This window comes from Mus pahari, chromosome X (genome assembly GCF_900095145.1).
Source record: "Mus pahari chromosome X, PAHARI_EIJ_v1.1, whole genome shotgun sequence".
Lineage (NCBI taxonomy): Eukaryota > Metazoa > Chordata > Mammalia > Rodentia > Muridae > Mus > Mus pahari.
This window is the reverse complement of record NC_034613.1, coordinates 136,359,739-136,381,384: the sequence shown is the minus strand read 5'-3', so window position 1 is coordinate 136,381,384 and position 21,646 is coordinate 136,359,739. Positions and strand designations below refer to the sequence as shown.

The following is a 21,646-nucleotide window of genomic DNA, read 5'->3' as shown; positions in this document are numbered from 1 at the left end:
TTCATATAGTCACACATGCTACTAGACTATAGAGGTTAATATATTAGCAAGTTATCTAACATATTCATGAATAAGTAAATCTTATAATAACCTTTGAGAACAAAATTAGGATTCTCCAGAAAAGGTATTCTAAAAGGTATTCTAAAACAAAGTAAATGACATGCAATAATTTGGAAGGGGAAATATACAAGACAAAATTAAACAATGTATCACACATTTCAGTTATTCAAAGTAATAGTTGTTATTCATAATATTTGTTATTCATCTTGTATAGTAGTCTATGAGATATTAGCTTTTAAGTTGTACATCTTCATTAAATTGTGTACAAACTGGTTTTAAAGTGCCAATTTTTTGACATAACTTGTATCATTTATTTTGAATAATAAACTCATTACTTCATCATCCACCATATTTCATTGTCTTTCTATTATAAAACTAGGATTCATTCCATTAAATTCTCATATAAAAGAAATTAATTATGTTATACCTTAATAACGATAAATTCCTATTAACCATTTTTTTGTTTGCAAACATCTGATTTGTTACTTTCTTATTTGTACAGTTAATACTAGCTTCTCTGTGAAGAGTATAATTGTTTATTTAAGTGGTTGCAATAACTTCCTTTTATTATTAGAATAATTAAGTGCAAATGTACAGTTAAAAATAGTCTAGTTATTACAAGAAATTTTAATCTAATTACAAATAATTGTTTTGTATGCTTGAAATATATCTATTGCCATATATTTTTACATACTCTATATTCTTAGTTTCAATGTATATCCCATTTGCAAATTAGCATTAATACTCTCAGCACTTTTCTAACTTGTCAGTCACAGTAACCTCATCTACTCCTTCCTATGAAAAATAGGGTTGGGCAATTACTAGATAGCATTTCCCTTTCTGTTAAAATTAGTACATGAAAGAAAATACCATAGGATACCAGATCATAGAAAACTAAAGAAACAATAACATTAGTTGGAAGTTATTTTAGCATATTTATCCCCAGGATTCAGTATCATGAGTAAATTCTGTTCATCACTGCAGCTAAAATTTCACATATTATCAGCTATTGTTTCTTATTTAAATTTCCTCTCACATTGTCTTCTTTCTACATTTTCTCTTCAGAATGGGCAAGAGAAGCTATTTTTAATTGTAATATATGGTGTATAGAGATGACGGTGGCATTGGAAGGCTGCCACTGAGCTGCTACTTTTGTGTCAGTTGTCAGAATTCTGATAAAAATTAGTTTCAAGACAATTTCTACATTGTGGAAATTTTAAAGTAAAACTTAATAATAAATATTTAGAATGGTATTTAGTTAACTAAATGTGCATATATACACTTGCTTTATTATATATTATAATGTACATACATTACAATAGAAGTATTTTAAATAGTCATACATTTGTTTAAGTATTTACTGATAAATGACATTTTAAAAATTATTCAAACCAGTTACACATTTTTATGTATGTTACTTTCTAATACTGAGGTTTGGTTTGCTTTTTATTGATTTTTAATATTTGGGCTCCTAAATTAAATTTAAGCCTGAATTTTTTAGGAATATGAGTATTTTTCAAAAATGCATAAATGAAATTTTGAGATTTTAAGATAATAAAGTTTGTTTAATTTTCTAACTTTGGTAATTGGGAATATTACCTTTATTTTTAGATAAATATTTCCATTATGTTTTTAAGAACAAAACTAAACTATGGGAAGGAGTGGCTGAAACAGAATGACTTCAAATATATGTAGACATAATATCGTTCTGAACTTTTTTAACTCATTAAAATATTGTTATAAAAAATTTTAAGGTCTGTATTATTGTCTTTCTTTAAAATACGCAAGTGTTTTTTTAGGAGTAATGTTCTGTATTATATAGCTAGAGGTTGTCTCCACAGTTTCATTGTGTTCTGTAACATGATTGCCTTCTTTCTCTTCTTTCCCTAGCAAAACTTTTCATACTCAGTTAATTTTACAATTTAAAGAAATCAAAGGGCATTACGAATGGTAGTGAAATGAAAATAAATTTTGCTTTGATTTAGTTTTCATTCCATGTATGCATGAATACTATGAAGCCTCCAAGATACTCTTTGGCCTTCAGAGACTACAACATTACCAAATGCCATGAAATGGGTAATGACAGCAATGTGTACAAGATACTGAACTCTGCCCACAGCTTTGGGATTGCCTTACCAATGCAGAGATGTTGACACAAAGGGTACACCTAATATAAGTGATATTTTATAGAAATAGAAATGCGTGGGAGATTCATTAAAGGGGGAGACCACAATTGCTATTTTCTTCATCCAGATTTCAAATTGCATAATCAAGATGCAAGCCCAGAACTTCTAGATGACTGATGAACAGATTCTAAGAGGCAGAGATGAGGGAGTTATAACTTTTTAGAGTACTTATATTGGCTTGCTTTATTATTTTCCTCTATCTTGGCAATAAGAAATTGTTATCTTTTGGAAATTTCCCTGTTAAGTACTGAAACTCAGATCTAGATACACATTATATATACACATATTTTACATACAAGACTTTAAAATTCATGTGAAAATATTAAGTACTAAATATGTATTGCATTTAAATTATGTGTAAATTAATATAGTCTAAGTTTTAAATAAAGCCACATGGAAACAAAGGCCCTTTTGGAAACTAACCACATATGCCTTGAAATATTCATGTTATACTGGGGAGTTGCCTTTTAGCATTATACAGGAGTAAAGTGAAGAGTTATTCAATAAACATAAAATTGTAGAGATGTATCCCCTAATGAAAATGAAATATTTAATTCCCATATTCTTATTTTCAAATATCTGTTTATTTTATCTTATCCCAAGACTATCTTTTCTAATTATCTGTGTAAACTATTCATACTAAAGTTTGATTTAGAATAGATAAAACTTAGAATGTCTCAGACTGTTCTCACTTACCTTTCAAAGTTACTTCATGGTAGAACTTAAAATCACTTATTTTTAGTATTTTGTTAACTCAGTTATACACATTAGTTTAGCTTTGAATCATGAATAATTCCTTACTTATATTTAAGGATTATAGTATCTCCAAATGTTTGAAAATTGTGGGATTTTCATTCACATTTTGTGAAAGTGTGAGTGAAGGTGAGTTGTGTGCATTCAGACTTACCAATTCTATGTTCTCTGGAAAATAGGATAGGTCAGAGTTCAACACTTGTGAATGTTTATCACTATGACATTTCCTCTAGGAGCTTCTTTTGCTAAAGTAAAAGGAAGACACTGGCACAAAGTATCATTAGATACTTCGGGAATATTTTAGTAACTCTAAGAAACAATACTATAATTAACACATCAGTACAAAAATTGTTGGCTAAAGTTGTGATCATTTATACAGAGTGTAGTCTCCTCAGTGTTTTTAAAAAGATAGGAAGATATCTGAGTGTAGAATAACTCCTAACATCACATATTTATATAGTTTATTTGAAATTTTCTCAGTAAAGGTATCATTTATACATTACCATTGGGAAAGTAAGAATGGAACTGTACACACGCATATATAAATGTTGATAATGAAACTTTTTTTCTTTTAGAAGGCTAACATTTTTTTAAGTATTTTAAGAAATAATCCTACTTTCTCTGTAACTCCACGGGCAGCCATGAAAAAGAAAAATCTCTAGATTGATATGATAGTCTTAACATTTTAAATTTATGAGTATTTGTAAGTTTTACTACTTGGGTCAAAGAATAATATCTGTCATTTCATAATTTGGTTAAATAATTCGCCATGTGTATGAAAAACTGATAGGCCAGGAAATACTCTAAAGTCCACTTATTCTCTCTGTGACCATAGGAATCAAAACCTCTAGTCTGTATGGCACCAAACACCTTTGTGTCCTCAGTCCACACAGCCACTTCTTCAGAACCTCCCCACTTATGTTTCTTTTACCCTGGAACACCTGCTGACTGCTTCAGCCCTGCAAATTTGCTTAAAAGCCTCCCTCTGCAAAACAAAAAAAAACAAAAAAAAAAAAAACAGAACTTCTGGCTTCTGACACTCAGAATCTCAGTGACTTTGGGAAATTTTAATCTTGTTTGTGTGGTACATAAAATATGCCTTGAAGTATGTGTTGGGGGGTTGGTTACAAATCAGTGAGATAAGATTAGCCACTCTTCATAACTTGTCCAATGAGATGGGTGGCATTAGTTCAACATATGTGAATGTTATCTATATTAATAATGAGACAGACACACTGTGTAAAATAAATACAATAATTTTAAAAGGTTAGTCTAATTGTAAAATATTATAGGACAAGTAAAAATTTTGTCCACTATTCTATTATTTGTCATAGTCACATTGCAATGGACGTAATTCTAGAATATTTAATATAAAATAATGTTTCAAATGTTTATGAGGAAAATTCTATTGCTTCTTTGAGGGTAAATATTATCTATAATCGGTTAGTAGCATGTATATTACTTTTCTAAATGAAAGGTCACTTAACCTTTTATTTTATATAGCAAATTTTAAGTGTATTATATTTAATAAAATTTTAATGCTACATCTTGATTTTATAATAATACTAAGCCCTTTTTGGAGTTTCAGAGCATTTTGTTATTGAAACATTTAGTTCTCATATTACCATATCATCTCATTAATCAACTTAACATGCTGATTGTCTGTTTTGTTGTCAAGCATATCATTTATTGAAGGGTATATCTAAACATGATACTCCGCTTTTTACTCAAAAGCCATTCTTGTGATGGTAAATAGAGAAAGATAGTAAGGCAAAAATTTCACTAGTGAGATACAGTATTGCAAGTTTCACATGAACAAAATAGGGCTCTGGTTGTAAGAAGAGGCATATTACGGTGGGTATTGCAAGAAGGTGATCATTTATTAATAGGTAAGGTTTTAGAAGTGACATAAAAAGTACAAGCAGAGGAACAAATGCTTTTACAAAACACAGCTAAAAGCAAATCATGAAGCTTGAGGCACACATATTTACATAATTGTTCACTTTCAACAGTCCTGTAATAGTGACCTGCTTCTTTCTACTGCCTCTATTTCCCCTGTTCTGTCATCCATGCTCATTAAACTCTTGAAAGTTGCTCAAACTTATGATAATTGGTTGCACAGATTTCTTCACCCACTGAATTTTTGTGTGCTGTTCACTCCGAATGATAAGATTTCAGGTGAGACTAATTAAAAACTCCCCCACCAACCTCTAAGGATGGGATGGGTTGTGGTGCCCACTTTCAGAGCATTGTACTTGCTGTAATGAAGAATTTCCTTCATGTTATTCTAAATATTTGTTCACATGTTCATCTCTTCCTCTGGTCATTATGCTCTTTAACAGTCCATAGATTGTGCTACGCCATTGTAATCATACTCTAAGGTCCTCAAAACAATACGGACTTCAGTTATTATGAGTGGTCTTTAGATCATATAAAACATTTTGAGCATTGGCAAGTCTCCGCCTTCATGGAGCTCATCATTTATTATAGCAGTTTTCAAATATGATTCCAGGACAGAGAGCCAAGAGTGTAATCAGCATAGGGAAACTGGATTTAGAAAGCAAATTAATTGTTCAGCCACAACCTCAGAACTACTAGGTCAATCTCTGGAGTGAAATTCAGCAGTCATGTTACTTGAAGCTACCTTTGTAGTTGATTTTAATATAAACTCATCTTTGAGAGCCATATTTAGGAAAAGAAAAGCTCTAACATGGAAAAGCTTTAAAGCTTTGAAAGGAAAATATTTGCACATAGTAGTGCTATAGAAATGTAAAAGACTAGAAGAAGGAAGATAGGTTATGACTCTTAAGTCTAGAAAATAAACACCCTCTCTAGAAATATAACAATCCAAAGAAAGGTTAATTGCTAAAATCTTTTTATGAAGCAAAAATGGATTAAAGGGGAGGGACATATCTTTAGGTGACTCCAAACTTAAAAGAATTATATGGGAATTGTTGGTAGTGGTGGTGAATAAAAATACTCACATAATAAAGTTGTGGTTTTAATACAGATTTTATTTGAGATGACAAAAGATATTTGAATGGAGGTACTCTGATGTACAATTGAGCAGACTCAAATGTAAATTCTGTCTATGGCATTTAATATCTTTGTAATCATGTCCCCAACCCATCAATTTTTATTTTCATTTCTTTACATGTAAAATTATCTCAATGCCTTGCTTCATTGAGCTGTTGTAAGAAGGAAAATAAAAATCAAAACAATTTCATATGAATGTTTAGAATCTTCAGTGAAATATTGGTGTTTTATTATTAAGTAGGCATTAACTCCACTGTGAGAGTATATGACTGAAGCCCTCAATAGTATCCAGAAATGGTTAGGAAGACTAGAGGGTCCTAGTCAAGAAGTTGCGAATAGAAACTATTGACAGAGAAGAGATTATTATAACAAGAAAGCATGAACTATTAGCTCATGCAGACACTGAGAAGAAAGAAGACAAGGAGGCAGAAAGACAGCAGAACCATATACATCTACACAAGTTGATTTGTCACTATCATCTTCCATATTGTAAGTGTGGAAGTTCTGCAATTGTTGGAACTGTGCAAACATACTGAAAACAACTCTTGATGTTGATTGAGCTCTCTGTCTCAAAAGTCAAGCAATCTCTTTTTATGTAGCTTGATTTTTTTAGTGTATTTTCCATGTTTATTCATAGAATAGTATCTCCGAACTTTATACTTTGATTCCTTTCAATATTGGTGGCTCATACTGTTGATAAAATTTTAGCCATAAAGATGTCTTCTCTTCTTTGGACTCCCACTGTCTCTTACTCCATGAAAACTTAGAAGCCAAAGAAAAGGATGTCATCATTTCCCCCTTCATTTCTTCAAGCATTCTCTGTCTCTTACTACATGAAAATGTAGAAACCAGTGGAAAGAATGGCATCACTTTTCCATGTTACTCTTAAGTATTTACATCACTTAAGTCCATCGTACTTGACATTTTAAAGCTAGCCAGAAACATAAATGAGAAAATGGAAAATTAGTCTTGAAAAAATGATTACCTTCACTGTGTGTATTTTATCTATTTTGACACTTTTACACTTATATTTACAACCTTCTTAGAGCTGTATGCTCGAATATGCTTCATTTTATCACACCTTCTAGCCATGTTCTCCTATTATCTGTCACCTATAAGTATCTCAATAAGATAAAGGGTAATAAATCTATTTCAACAATTCTTTGTACCTCATTATATGACTGTAAGACTGTGGTGATATGGGAATCATTTCGCCTAAAGTTGTACAAATACATCACATTTGCAGATACGATTAAGTGTTAAACACGACAATATAAAATGATAGGCACTAAAGATAGGGAATAATTTGCCATTATCTCAATTAAGACATTCTAAAGACCAAGGAAAGGAACATTCAAATGATAAACACATCACATCCAGTTACAATGAAGCTGTATGCAAGTATAAACAGAACTGCTATAGCTAAAACCTATCTTTCTTACTAAGAAAAAGGTTAGGCATGGATGTAATTACTCTTCAGACTTCATTCCCATTTCAGCATTTCCAGAATTATTATGTGAAATGGACCTAATGCGTTGCTCAAAATCAGTCATGGAGTAAGAAAAGCAATCTAGTTTCTATTGAACACACCTGTTTAATAAATTTCTAATTGCATTCACTAGTCATTTAAAAATGCAATGGCATTACTTTTTGCCTTGATGCAGTGATCATTAATGATATTACATCTCATTCTGCCTCAATATCTATATCCATTTTTAACAAAAACCAGTTATTTTGTCACTATGAGAATAACTTTGTTCCGCACATAATTATATATTCCTTCATAGTGAACATTTACATTATTTACAATATTGGTTTAATTCGAACGTGTTACAAATTGTCCTGTCATTTAATTTTAATATTGAAAATAGAATTTGAGAGCCAGACATATTTTCTAACTGTGGTTCTTAATAAATGTCTGTTTGCTTTTGTTGAAAGCATTGGTGACATTATGTTAAATGATAGTAAGCAGGTTGGTTAAAACATAGTTAAATTATATATCCAAATACTCTCCTATTAAATAACCTTCAGGGGTAAAATTAAAGTCTATTCAAGTTAACTTTTGTCAATTAACAAACAATTCCACTTTCTTGTGGACAAGTATTTCTATTTTTTGGTAATTTGCTCAAAAAATATACAGAAAAGGACAAATTAAGTTGAACTAAACATTTCACAAGAAAACATGGTACTTTAAAAGTCTCAACTTAAACCCAGCTTGGTCACACGCTTGTAATTCAACTACATGAGATGCAAAAGTAAAAACATCAAAAGTTCATAAATTTAAGCCTACCCAGAACTACATAGCAACACATGCATCAGAAATGAATAACTAAATAATTATATTAAATTATTTATATTTATATTATAAATGTAATTAACTGTTGAAAACTCAGTTCTTCATTGATTGTTTTATTTGCTAATTTAATAATTTAGGTATGGTTATCATTTATAGCTTGTTCATAAATTTTGTATGAAGAACATGCCTTTCTTCAAGTTTGTAATTCAATCATAGGTTTCATTAAGGACAAGAATAGGAATACCCAGATTCACCTTCACTTTGTTTCCTCTTAGCTTGTACAAATGGCTATCAGGATATTACTTAGCTATCAGAGGGGTCAGAGTAGGTATAAGATATATGATAACCCCCTCTTAGATAAAATAGGAGGCATTTGGCCAGTTCAATAATTACAGTTGATCTGCATTAATGTTCTTTTTCAAAAGAAGCATCCTCTTATTTACATTAGCCAAGTATTATTGTGATCATTTTGATTCATAGCCAAGCTATTCATGATTTTGTGCATCATAGCACCTTGGCCCCACTTTTTTGTCTTGTTTGTTTGTCTTTATTGAATTCATCTGCAATTGATATTTATCAGTAGGAGAATGTTCAACAAATATACCAAAAATCTGTCATTAAACTATAATGGATACATTCCAGATTACTTCTTCACAGTCTCCTAAGATCTTTGCTTCATTTGATGGGATTGTTTATTATCTCCAGCTTGAGTAATATACTCTAGGCAAAAACATGATGAAGAACACACAAAAGACATCTGTTCTCTTTACCTTAGGTGCCTAAAACATAACCACATCACTATTTAGAACATTTGCTAAATTATTTTTGCAATCTAACTTAAATTTTAACCCACTATATTTGGATACAGCTTCATTAGACTTGCGATAAAAGGTTTTTTGTTTTAATATTAATATGAATACATTAATATGAAATATATTTTAAAAACCAAATATTAAATGATTTTTAATGTTTCCTTTAAACTATCAGTTTTACCTACCCAGTACTGCAACCTTAGTTACCTGATATTACACCACTAATCCATTTTAAAAGCAAACAAAAGTTGTATGTTTAAAAATTTTTAAATATGGTTAGTGAAATAATTTATCATGAGTATTTGTTGAGCCAGTTGTTTTGAGCAAGTATTTAATAAAATGGCTTAATTACATTTAGCATACAATATATTAAGCTTATAGGGTTATTTGGAACACCTTCCCAGTAGATGCTGTACTGGAATAACATTGCCATGTCATTTTTAAATTTATCTTTATAATATGATAAAAGGTTTATTTCACTGATGCTGCTGTCCTTGCATCAGAATGTTTCCTTGGTGTATCAGTACCTGCTATTGGCAGCACAACGTCAGTCTAATTAAAGACACTTGTAACCACCTATCTCTCAAAGATAGTGATGAGAAAGCATATGGTGTGGTTTGTTAGCTCAGGGCATTGCCAACTCTGTTTTCTGGCATGTGGACTTCATTGCACTTGTGAAGAGACCTTGGACCTAGGCTTAGCAGCTAAGCAGTATTAATGGTGATATAATTTCTTTACATTCCAAATCACTTGAATGACAAGATATGTTTTAGTCTCCGCTTTGATACGGTAAATGTCCATTATGTTGTCTCATAATTTTATGGACTTTAATGCAATAATATGGTTAATCAACAAATATAAAACTTTTTCTTGAATATATTTCTCCTGAAAATAGGTAGAATGATACACCAATTATGTGATTTCTTTTTTTCTAACTAATCTTATTAAAGGGGGAGAACATGAAATCATTGAGTACTGTACCTCAATTTTATTGTAATGATTTTGCTGGTTACCAGGTGGGGTGGCAGTTGAAAAATTTGGTGAATGCACTACGAGAGGACCCGAGTGGTGTTATCTTAACTTTGAAAAAGCGACCTCAGAGCATGCTTACCTCAGCACCAGCTTTACTGAAAAATATGAGATGGAAGCCCCTTGCTCTGCAGGTAATGAAGCTTAATCATAAGTCATACACCATCATTTTAGCCATAGATTATCTCAGTAATGCTTCTTTTTTGTGCCTCATCTCAGCAGCATATGAATTAATCTTGTATGCTTTTGAAAATTTGTTTGTGAAATTATCTCTTCACCTCTTATCCTTATAGACTTAATTGTGATGAAATCTGAAACAATAACTAAAACCCAAAGAATAACACTAATTTCATTTAAAAACTTTAAGCATAATTCTAAAAATTCACAAGTTATTCCATGTCAAAATATGGAGAAGTAAGAGGTTTATTTTTTGTATTATAACCTTACATTTTATAAGTTGTAATCACCTACACTTCTGAAAGAAAGTAGTAGATAGGTTAAAAAGCTATTTTAAATCAGGATATAAACTTGTAGTTTATAAAGAGTGGGAATTTAATTTTCAAATTAGCAATTAAAATTTAATTAATCTATTTCACAGAATAGTTCATTTTTCACTTGTCCATCAGGGAAAGTGTTACATTAGGAGTTTTTTTTTTTCATTTTTCTTTAGTATGAAACTTCATTATAAAATATTATTTGGATGGAAATAAAGTATATAAATCTATTTTAAAGGATAAAATTTTGTGGTTGGACAAAGAAAAAATAATACATTTTATTTCAATCAGGATAGAATCCTGAGACAATATTGAAATTTTTTCACAAATCTTCTATTTTTAAGTCAACCGACTATTACCTTTTTGTAGAAGTCTAGTTGTTTGGTTGTTTTTAAGTAATTGCTCAGTGAATTTAGAATACTGACCATTTTTCAGATTAAGAAGAAAAGCTTCAATATTTCCTCTTCTATGTAAGATTTGATAATCTATTAGTGCTTTTTACAAGTCACAGATTTTTTTTCTAATACGTTCTCCATTAACCTGGTTTCATGAATTATAATTTTTTTCAGTATCTAAAACTTTACCACTTACCAGGCCCAAAGTTGGCATTATATTTGGATAATGTTAAACCACATAAAACATTATGTGTGTGTTTCAATGATAATTACTTTATATCTTTAATGTGAAGACTTTTGTATTTTTCAATAAATTATATTAATATGTCTAAATGCAGTTGACTTACAATATCTATTTATACGAAAATATCTAATAATTGCTGAAGTTCAGAGGCTATTTGCCTTATTAGGTTATATGTCATCAGATCAAAATTCTCTATCACATAATTTTTTTCTTACTGCATTATAAATTGCTTTGTTCTACTCTGGAATTTCCTATTGACATTTATATGTCAAAGATCCTTTTTCAAAGCTTAAAGGAATGGGAACATAGACGAGTCCCCACGCTTTCACTTATTAGATGGTTCTCTTTAAAAATGTATACATTTCTTCCTTTTCTATAGCCCTTCATAAATGAACTTAAACACCAAAAGATCCTAGTTTTTGTTGATATGTATTCTCTGAAGTAGTATGTCTAGAAAATCGAATGATTATTTATTCCATTGTTAGATCTTTGGCCAGTAGTGTAACCTGAAGTGAAAAATTAATGTTAAAGCAATTAAAAGTCACTTACGTAAGTAAGTAAAGAAATCCAGACATTAGTATTACTTACATTATACATACACTTGATATTTGTTCCAAGTTAGGGCACAAATACCTTTTAAAAGTTAACTCCATCAATCCTTAGAATATAATTATAAAAATTTAAGGTCCATTATTTAAAAATCTATAAATAAGTATTAACAAATTATTAATTATATTAATTATATTTATTTCTTATTACTTACTAGTTTATGCTGAATTTTTATAGATTTATGTTTTCATAATACTAAAATTTGGAGGAAAAGAAAATAATTTAAATAAGTACATGTGTATATATCAACACATTTGTAAATTTGTTATTTCAACTAAATTTCCATAACCTAAAATGTATTGTCTGAAATTTACCATCTCTAGATAAGCAGGGCTGTTAAGGAAAACAAAACTATTTTTAACATCTTTGAAGATTGCTTCAAACTTTAACTTTAACACAGAAAACGGGGGAAATTGGTTTTAATTAAATTCTTCCTAGTGGTGTTAAAACTAATTCTTAAGACTAAGGGTGAACGTGTTCTATAATTTTACAACAGCACCACTGCCACCACCTATTTTGAGGACTGGAAATGATATCATCATAGAGTTCTTTATTGATCTTAAGGCTTTAGCTTGTGCTAAAATCCATACACCCTGAAGCTTAATGGAAACTATCAGAAGTTTTATAGAATACAAATTGAGTTCAAGTTAAGGTGGAACCCCCAAAGATTTCAAACTGGACAATTGGAATGCAGACTGTTCCAGAGAAGAAAAGTCAAATAGCAGGGTGAGGTTTGATGGCAGTTGTGGAGTACTCCATGGCTTCGTTGGAGGTCATATTTTCTGAGAACCTGCCTCACATATGAAGCACAAAAACTATTGCAGCAACAGTCCTCTGCGCAGACAAAAGTGTCTATTATTGTTTTCTTGATTCTGGTATCCATACAGATTAGCAGGAACCAGAATGCCTATTAAATAATAGGCATTAAATATAAATCATCAATATTAAAACTTGAAGTTTGTATTATGTTGGTTCTTTTTCTAAAGTATACCAGTAATCTAATAAGAATTAATTTAATTAGAAGCTATACAAAGAAATTGTTGTATTTATTTAAATCAGCATGTGTATTTTATTCTTTTTACACCTGGCTCAATCTATCTACTAACTTTTTTCAAATAAAAGTATCAATTGACTGAACATGAAGGCTAAAAGTATTGTATACAACATTTTCATACCTAATGATTTAAACAAATAAGGTACTGATTTTTTATTTATGCCAATAAAGTTTATATATCCTAAGGTGAAGTAATTTACTTCTAAACTGACTAAAATGATAGGACCATTTAATATTAATAAATTGCAATGGTAGATTTGATTTGAAATTTCTTTGGAACTCATACCCAAATAAGCAAAAGCATACAATTCAACTTCATGCTTACAGAGCAATTTCATCAGCACATTTCATGAAACTTGGCAGCTCTTTTAATAAAATTCTATTTTCTCAAACATTTGATGATAGAACTGAAGGACTTAAAGATCCCTTAGATACAATGACCAAATTTAATTACGTCTGAAAATTTGAATTCTGTTGTCATCTGTATATGGTCATAAGTAGCAAAGATGCCTGTCTATGAGATACAGTCTTTTATTCTAAGAAGGTAAACTGGGGTGTCTTGCCTCCTAAGAGTTGCTTTCAAAACATCTCCTTAGTGACACTCTGCTAATTTCCAAGATGTGGGTAAGCATGGTGATTGCATATGATCATTCTTCTATTAATAAAATGAATTCCAGGGAGTGCTGGGTAGACCACAGGTAGATGACTCTAAGTTTGTCATTCTAAATGCAGTTGATGCATTACAACAAGAACATATGAGCAGTCATTTTCTTCTTACGAAAGATGTATGGAAGAAATAACTGGACACTGCCAAGAAATTTCCTTAAATCATTACTGGGAATCAATGATTATTTAAAATGCTTGAAGAACACAGCTTTGGTGGAGAAATATATCTCAGATAAACTAATGCCGATTTAAATATTGTTCAACACATTTCATATAAATTAGTACTAATTTATATGAATAGCATTATATTCCTAAACTATTTTCTACCCCATAGATCTATTATATTGATACTGTAGTGTTGGTTTGTGATTTTTGTACTTAAATTTGATTTTATTGATGGAAGTTTACACTTTACAGTCCTGTAATGACTGAATAGAAATGAAATAGAAAATTATCAACAGCAGTCAGTTGTGTATATAACAACTGTAGAATGGCGAGCACATTAAATTTAAAATAATATACTTAAATGATTAAAGTCATTATGTAAAACTCAAAACAAAAGCAATACATTTCATTTCAGTATCTAAGATACAATTAGATACAATTTAATGTTATTAAATGAACATTAGTGAAAGTTTGTACATTTTACTGAGTCTTGTTTTAAAAACATATTATGAGGAAAGCCTTTTATTTGAGGTATAATTTTAAGTAAAAATATAATTATGCTAGCTGGACAACAGCGGCATTTATATGTTCTATATGCTCCAATTAGGAAGTGACTTCAAGAAACTGTCATATCATATTGAAGTTCATCAGTGTTTAAGCAATTGAATAAAGAATCTAAGTAACATTTGTGGGTTTGAGCCAAATGCTTTTACAATTTTAACACTATGTATAATAACATATGGTGTTAGATATTGTTAAACAGTTAGCAATTAAGTTAAGCTTAATGCTTTTCAAAAATCTTAAATATAAAATGTTTCAAGTAAAACCTCAACATCCCACAATTTCTTCTGTTAATATCCCAAATTAATGTTAACTAGATTTTGGGACATGTGACTTCAAATTTAATATTATCATTTAATTATGCACATAAGATCAAACAGCACAAAATTCCACACACTAGTCTTATCATCAGTATAATGTGATTTGGTGGGAATAGCTATTTTGTAATATGACTCCAAATGTTATATAATATATTGTATAATAGCATTTTATGTCCAAATATCTGTGCTTTTTAAATTTAAGAATCTAAGGTCTCCTGATCATATCCATGGTGAGAAAGAAACTTGTTTTATTTATAGTCTAGTACGAACAATAGAAAATTTACATGCTTATAGAAGAAAACATAATTTTTGTTTATATAAATTTGTATTCTAATAGAAGCTGAGAAACTGAGGGAGAACTTTTTAAACACACAATTATTTTTGCGTAAGTGCTCTTCTCAAAAAATTTATCACATAGAAAAGGCTTGGCCAAGTAAAAATGTACACATCATGTTTTGAAATTATAGCTTCACATTTTCTATGTGATCAAAAAATGTATAAGATTGTATTGCAAATTCTTGTTTCAATACCCAGAATACATTTTCTCTGGACCATTTGTTGAGATGATCAAGGAAATAATTGTTAATATAAAGCAATATTCTGGTACTAGTGATACCAGTATTGTGAATTTAATAAGAATGTGCCTGAGATGTATAAGAACTTAAATACTGTTCTATGCTAGAACTTTGGGGTGTTGTGATCAATTGGAGTGTGTGATTACTTCTAAGAATAAAGAAAATGAATGGCTAGGTTATATACTTAATGTAATCATTTGTATCTCATTTGATATTTTCCACCTGAAAGGGAAAAACAAGTTTTTGTGTAAATTTCACATACGTGATTTTTTATAAATAAGTATTATTGCAGTGTTTAACATTTCAGTATTGGGGCTGCCTCTATGTCATTGGTTTCATTGAAAAAATTTATATCTCTAACTTCATAAGATCAGTTGCTAATCTGAAGGACAACTAAATTAAGATATGCTTGTCAAAGATTTTCAAATATTTCAAGTAAAAATTCAAATTCAAATTTAGTTTCCTAAGTGATATCTATATCAGTACTTTGTTTTGTGATATTGTGATATTATAATTAGAGGACACAAAGAAGAAAAGACTTGGGCCATGAAATAATTTAAAGTGACGTCCTGTTTATCTCACATAAAAGCTAAAAATTTCTTTGACCATTACAACCCTCCATCAATATGTAAGCTGATGGGTAATATGTTATTGCTAAAGCTCTCACTCATATTCCAGAATGATTTATACCATACTATATTTTAGAGTATGTCTTTAAGGTATTTATATACTTTAAAGTGACACTGAAATGCATGTATGACTTCTAAGTAAAAGATTTCTGAGTCTGGTTGACCACTGCAACTACTCATTAAGCATCTAAATGTACTAAAGAATTGCATATGATTTTGAATATAACACTTAGAAAAATAACAATAATCTATAATATCAGACTTGATTTCTAAGAGTAGAATACATATATACATGCACACATACATACATACACAAATAGTCTTTTCTAATGTAGTGCTGTTCAATTTGTGGAAGGGGAGTTTTTGGTATAAGAACCATTTAGAAATGAATATTGGATGATATGAGTAAGTCCTTCCAAATAAACTCCTTTGAAGTCAAATTCAAAATGGATGTAAATCATACTTAATAGCATGCCATAGCACCATGTTATAGTGAAGATTTAGGAAAATATGCAGTCTTAAAATAATACCCATAATCACCGATAGTAGTTTTTGCCAAATAATTTTACCAAAGATATTAAACTCATGAAAGAAAGAATAGAATTAAATCTACTTTTTGTTTAAAGTGTAAATTCTTCCGGTACAAAGATGACTATTTTCCTGATGCTATATCATAAATAAATGATTTTCAGTAAATGTCTCTAGGATAAGAGAAGGTATAGTTTAGTTTTATTAAATTCTCTTATTTGAGGTTTTTAGTCAAAATATATATGCATATAGACATATACATATATAGGTTAAAATTTAATTGAATTTGGAAATATCCTTAAGTTTTAATCAAAGAACATTGAATTTGTCATTTCCCATGTATGTTCATACTAATGGTAGATTATTTGATTACAGCTTTTTACACTTAGAAATTTTTTCAAAGATTTCACCTTAATTTCATTATTTGTTCTATTCTGTTACATGTCTTCCTACAGTTTCTTAATGATTTTAAAATGTTTTTAGTCATTTAATTTTATACTATTTCAATTCTTGCCCAGAAACTTTCTTTAATTTTATTTACTCTGTTTTTTTTTTTACACTCCAGATTTTATGCCCCTCCTGGTCCACCAGGTTGATATTTTAATATGATTCTCAAAATAAATGTTTTCTTTCTAACTCTGCTTAGGTTGACAATAATAGCACAAACAGTACAGAAAAATATTACATATATATATATATTGAATATTTACTATGAGCTTTAATTTGTATAAAGCATACTGATAAGCCAGATAGCATCCACACAATAATCCCCTTGAAATACTTCCTCTAGTTTATCTATCAATGAAATAAACAGCCAGTTGAATTCAGCAACATAGTCAAATCATTCTTCCATTGCTCTGTAAGAACAAGTTGTATTTATTTTATAGCACTTCAATTAATTAGACCAGGGTAACATAACCAAGTCTGCTATCTATTTGAACATTTTAAGCCTTTTATATTAATTTTCTAGCATGATGACTCACATTAACTCTTACTAATAGCAACTCCTTGTTGAAAATAGAAATAAAAAGATACACTTTTTTCTTGTATTAATTTTCCAATATAGTAACTCATATTAAATGATGACATTATAAGCAACTCCTTGTTGAAAATAGAAATATAGAGGTAAAAGAAATTTGAAGGAAGTTGGCATAGCTAATCCTGAAATCTCCTAGAAAAGAAATTCACAATTTTGGGGAATTGCTCATGCAAAATTAAAATTCTATTAGTCTTTATCTCGTACTTAAGGCATATTTAAATATTCTTGTAAAAAGTTGACTGCAATTCCTTTTTTCCTTGTTTTCGGTGTTGGGGAAAGAAAGTAGATAGTGAACAAACAAACAAAATCTATAGATTACCAAAGTAAAAGTATAATTAGTAACCTTAAAATCTAAGAAAAACAATGAATTTTAAGTTATATTAATTTTTATTAAAAACTTGTATTATTAGAAAGTGTTTTGAAGTTCATTTGTACTATTAGGATATTTTAAAATTAAAGTACATTGAAAAACATACCAATTATTTGTTCTTCCTTCATAGTAAATTGATTTTAGAGTATTGGAAATTAATATACTGGGTATTAAGTTCTTATTTTACTGCATTTCTATTACGGTTGTCTGTATTTTGAGCCAAAATATAACAATAAAGAATAAAAGAACTGTAAGCTGTCATATTGCAATACATACAGGTGTGAGTGTATGTGCATGTGTATGTATCACTGAATCTTTCATTCAAACATTATAGAGGCATGAAATGCACTTAGAATTCATTTTTTATTATCTTGGGCTTCATGGCATTCATCAGTACAAATGACTCCTCTAATCATCTGTATACTCTCATTGCCAAGAATTTAGTTTCTATGGGGCAGGAATAGATTAGGTGCATCCTATCCCAAAAACGAATAATATTGTTAGACAGAGAACTCTTTATTACATACTGTCATAATGTCTAAAATTCTTTAATTAGTATTAAAGTTTATGACACTTTTAGATCATCATATGTTATAGAAAATTAGGATTTCATACATTGCCATTCTTTTCCTATCTCTTTTTATTTATTTATTTTGATTTCACATACATTAAACTTAACTGTCTTTTGAGAAGAAGTGTGATTTGAAGCTATTAAGATAAGCTGTGTAATGAGGAAGGTCAAAATCATTAACTGGGTCCCAAATTGTGTAGCTTATCCCAGTGACCTACATTGTACTTTCCATTGTATTTATGCCTGGCTTTCAAAAATGTACTGTTTTCTGTATGAAAGTAATGCTACAATACAAATAGTTGTAATATACATTTATTTGAGTGTCCAGCAATGCATGTTGAAGTAGAAGAATTGTGAGTTTATCTAGGTATGCCAAATGTGTTTCATACAGGCTAAAATAACACCGTTTTGTCATGTGAAGATGCAATTCATTTTGTGATCATTACTTTTGTGTTTGAGATTGCATTGAGGGTTACATTTTAATGTTAATTGTGTGTATACTTAATCAGATATGTAAGGTAAATATAAAAAATTGTGAACTTTAGTTCCAATTTAGGATAGTTTTTCAATCCACAAGATTATTCTCACATTCTGTGAAACTTAGAATTGGAAATGCTCTTAAGACATCCTGATATATGATTAATTCAGTTTATACAGTATCTTTAGAAAGCAACCTCTATTTAATACTTAAATAAAAGAGATCTGTAGGCATGGAATGAGAGATAAGTTTTAAATAATAGATAAATCCGTGTGCCTGTGAAAGATCAAATGATTGTGTCACCTTATTCACTATACTTTTGAAGATGTAATAGAAAAAGACTTTGAAGAGACAGCTCTATGTTTATGTTGACAAGAACTATATTTTCATGGAAAATACTCTCCTGTGTTAATCTCTATTTTTTGTTACCTTCTCTGAACCTCTGTCACATTCTTACTAACATAAAACTATGGTTTGTCAAATGTCAGTCAGGATGTGAGTAAGCTAAACCTTTTTATGAATTATTTTTATTAGCTTTCAAAAGTGGGATTCCTGCAAATTTAATTTAAATAGTTTCTCATTTTTAAGTGACATACTCTTCTCATTGCAAATCATTGAATGGTACTTTTCCTTTATAAATAGCTTTTGGTTGGTTAAACCATAGAAAAGGTGAGTTGGGAACTGCATGGAAATCATTATTGTTTATTATTCGTTTGGGGGAACCCAAAGGAATATCCATATGGTAAATAACATTTTCTTGATTTCAGCCAAGTTCAAAACTTTGAGCAAACAGATAATTTTTAAATGATAACTATGTGTCATTGTTGTTGTTTTGTGTTGTTTGTGTGCGTATGTATTTTCTTTTTCATTTTAACCAGCCTCTTATACCTAGAAGTCCCACAAGCAGCGTTGCCACGCCCTCCAGTACCATCAGTACACCCACCAAAAGAGACAGTTCTGCTCTCCAGGATCTCTACATTCCCCCTCCTCCTGCAGAACCATACATTCCCAGGTATAAACTATCCAGGTTATTTTTCTTGGCAGCTTCTAACTAAAGACTAATCTAACAGCTTCTACACTATGAAGTCCGTTCTTAAATAACAATTTGAATATTTTTTCTTAGGCATTCTGAACACATTCTAAAAAGTAATTCTTCTGATAGAAAATGTGCTCTTCTTAATAACATTTATCTCACATAATAGGAGAGTAATATAAGATAACCAAGATTATTTTACAAGGTAAATAATTAGGGAGGGTTTTAAACTGTGAAGCCACTAGAAATGTCAGTTCCATACAAAGCATTTCATATGTATTTAAATGGAGAGTTTAGAGATATTTGTTATACTTTCTTAAATAAAAGTGGAAAGTTGTAATAAGACCATCTCAAAATTTAGATGCTCATTAAAGGAATATTATAAACAAATCCTTCATAGGATAGGAATTTTGGTAGTATATCGAACATACATTGTGTATTTAATTGCAGTTATACTTGATAAATTGCTTTCTTACCTTAAAAAAGAGAAAAAGGCAAGACTAGTTGAATGAAAATTTTTCACACAACTACATTATTTGAAAACACTTAAGGGAAATTTTGCTTTGTTCTCTTAAAAAATAGTCATAATTTTATTGTCTTTTGACTGTATATACAGTCTTATAATGCAAGTGATATTTTGTACTTAACCAAATTTCTTTCTTTCTGGTGTGAATAAATACTTTATAGCTCCTTAAGCAATTTTAAGCTACAATAACTAATTCATAAGCCTAGTGTGTCTCATTAACTATAAAGAATATCCACTAGGGCAATAATCTGTCTCCTTAAATCTAGAGCATAAGTATAGATTTGCTATATTTATATATGCACATATAAATTGGAGAAAAGTAAAAGTGTTGATATTACAGTGAATACATTAAGTTCTTCAGAAAACTCATACTATGAATGCATACATATACATTTATATATTTAATTATATACACATTACTTTATTACACTGTATTACACTATATTCCATATAGTCATGTTTAATAAAGCTGGCCTGTTAATAAAAGGTTGCTTCTCCATAATACTGTATTATAGAAAATGCCAGCCCTTATAAATTTCTTTCATAGAGAATGTCTATATAAATATAACATGATAAACTAATAGGTCTGAATCACCTTCTGGTGCAAGCTGCATTAGTATTCATGTCACAAGCCTCATGGAGAAATCTGCAAGTGTACAGATAAACATAACCTTCCTCTAGTGTCGTGAGTTCACTAGGACTGTTTCCAAGCTAATTGCAATGTCAATTTCTTTTCAATAGAGAGCTAACAGTAAGAGAAACTAACAGGCAATTAGTTTAACAAGAGCTTTCAGCTAACTGAAAATGAAATTTCCATTGAGATTTATATTTGTATTCTTTGTGTTTCAGGACTAGTTATATATTTATAATTCAGTAATAAGCAATACATTTGTTTGAAGAGGTAAAAAATAAATGATTATGTATATGGTAGCTAATATATGGTAGCTATCTGGTGAGGAAATACATTAATAAGGCAACTTTCTGACTGAGTCAACTTTGAGAATATTATTTATTGTTTTCTACATCATTAAAATATCATCCTTAGTGAGGTAAGCTAATCACAAAAGAAGTCACTAGATATGCACTCACTGATGAGCAGATATTAGCCCAGAAACTTCGAATACCCAAGATACATTTTGCAAAACACAAGAAAACCAAGAAGGAAGACCATCGTGTGGATACTTCATTCCTCCTTAGAATAAGGAACAAAATACCCA

At 29.9% G+C, this 21,646-nt stretch overlaps 1 protein-coding gene across 7 annotated transcripts in view; it reads left to right on the top strand.

Annotated features, from left to right (window-relative positions):
• The window catches only part of Cnksr2 (connector enhancer of kinase suppressor of Ras 2), a 230,361-nt gene that overhangs the window by 115,598 nt on the left and 93,117 nt on the right, over positions 1–21,646 (top strand). For 4 of the 7 annotated variants that reach the window (XM_021187763.2, XM_021187762.2, XM_029534592.1 and 1 more), the window contains exons 9-10: positions 10,160–10,306; positions 19,749–19,882. In XM_021187763.2, coding sequence (XP_021043422.1) covers positions 10,160–10,306; positions 19,749–19,882 — 281 coding nt within the window. The remainder of the gene's footprint in view (positions 1–10,159; positions 10,307–19,748; positions 19,883–21,646) is intronic. The other 3 variants (XM_021187764.2, XM_021187765.2, XM_029534593.1) reach the window with 1 other exon arrangement.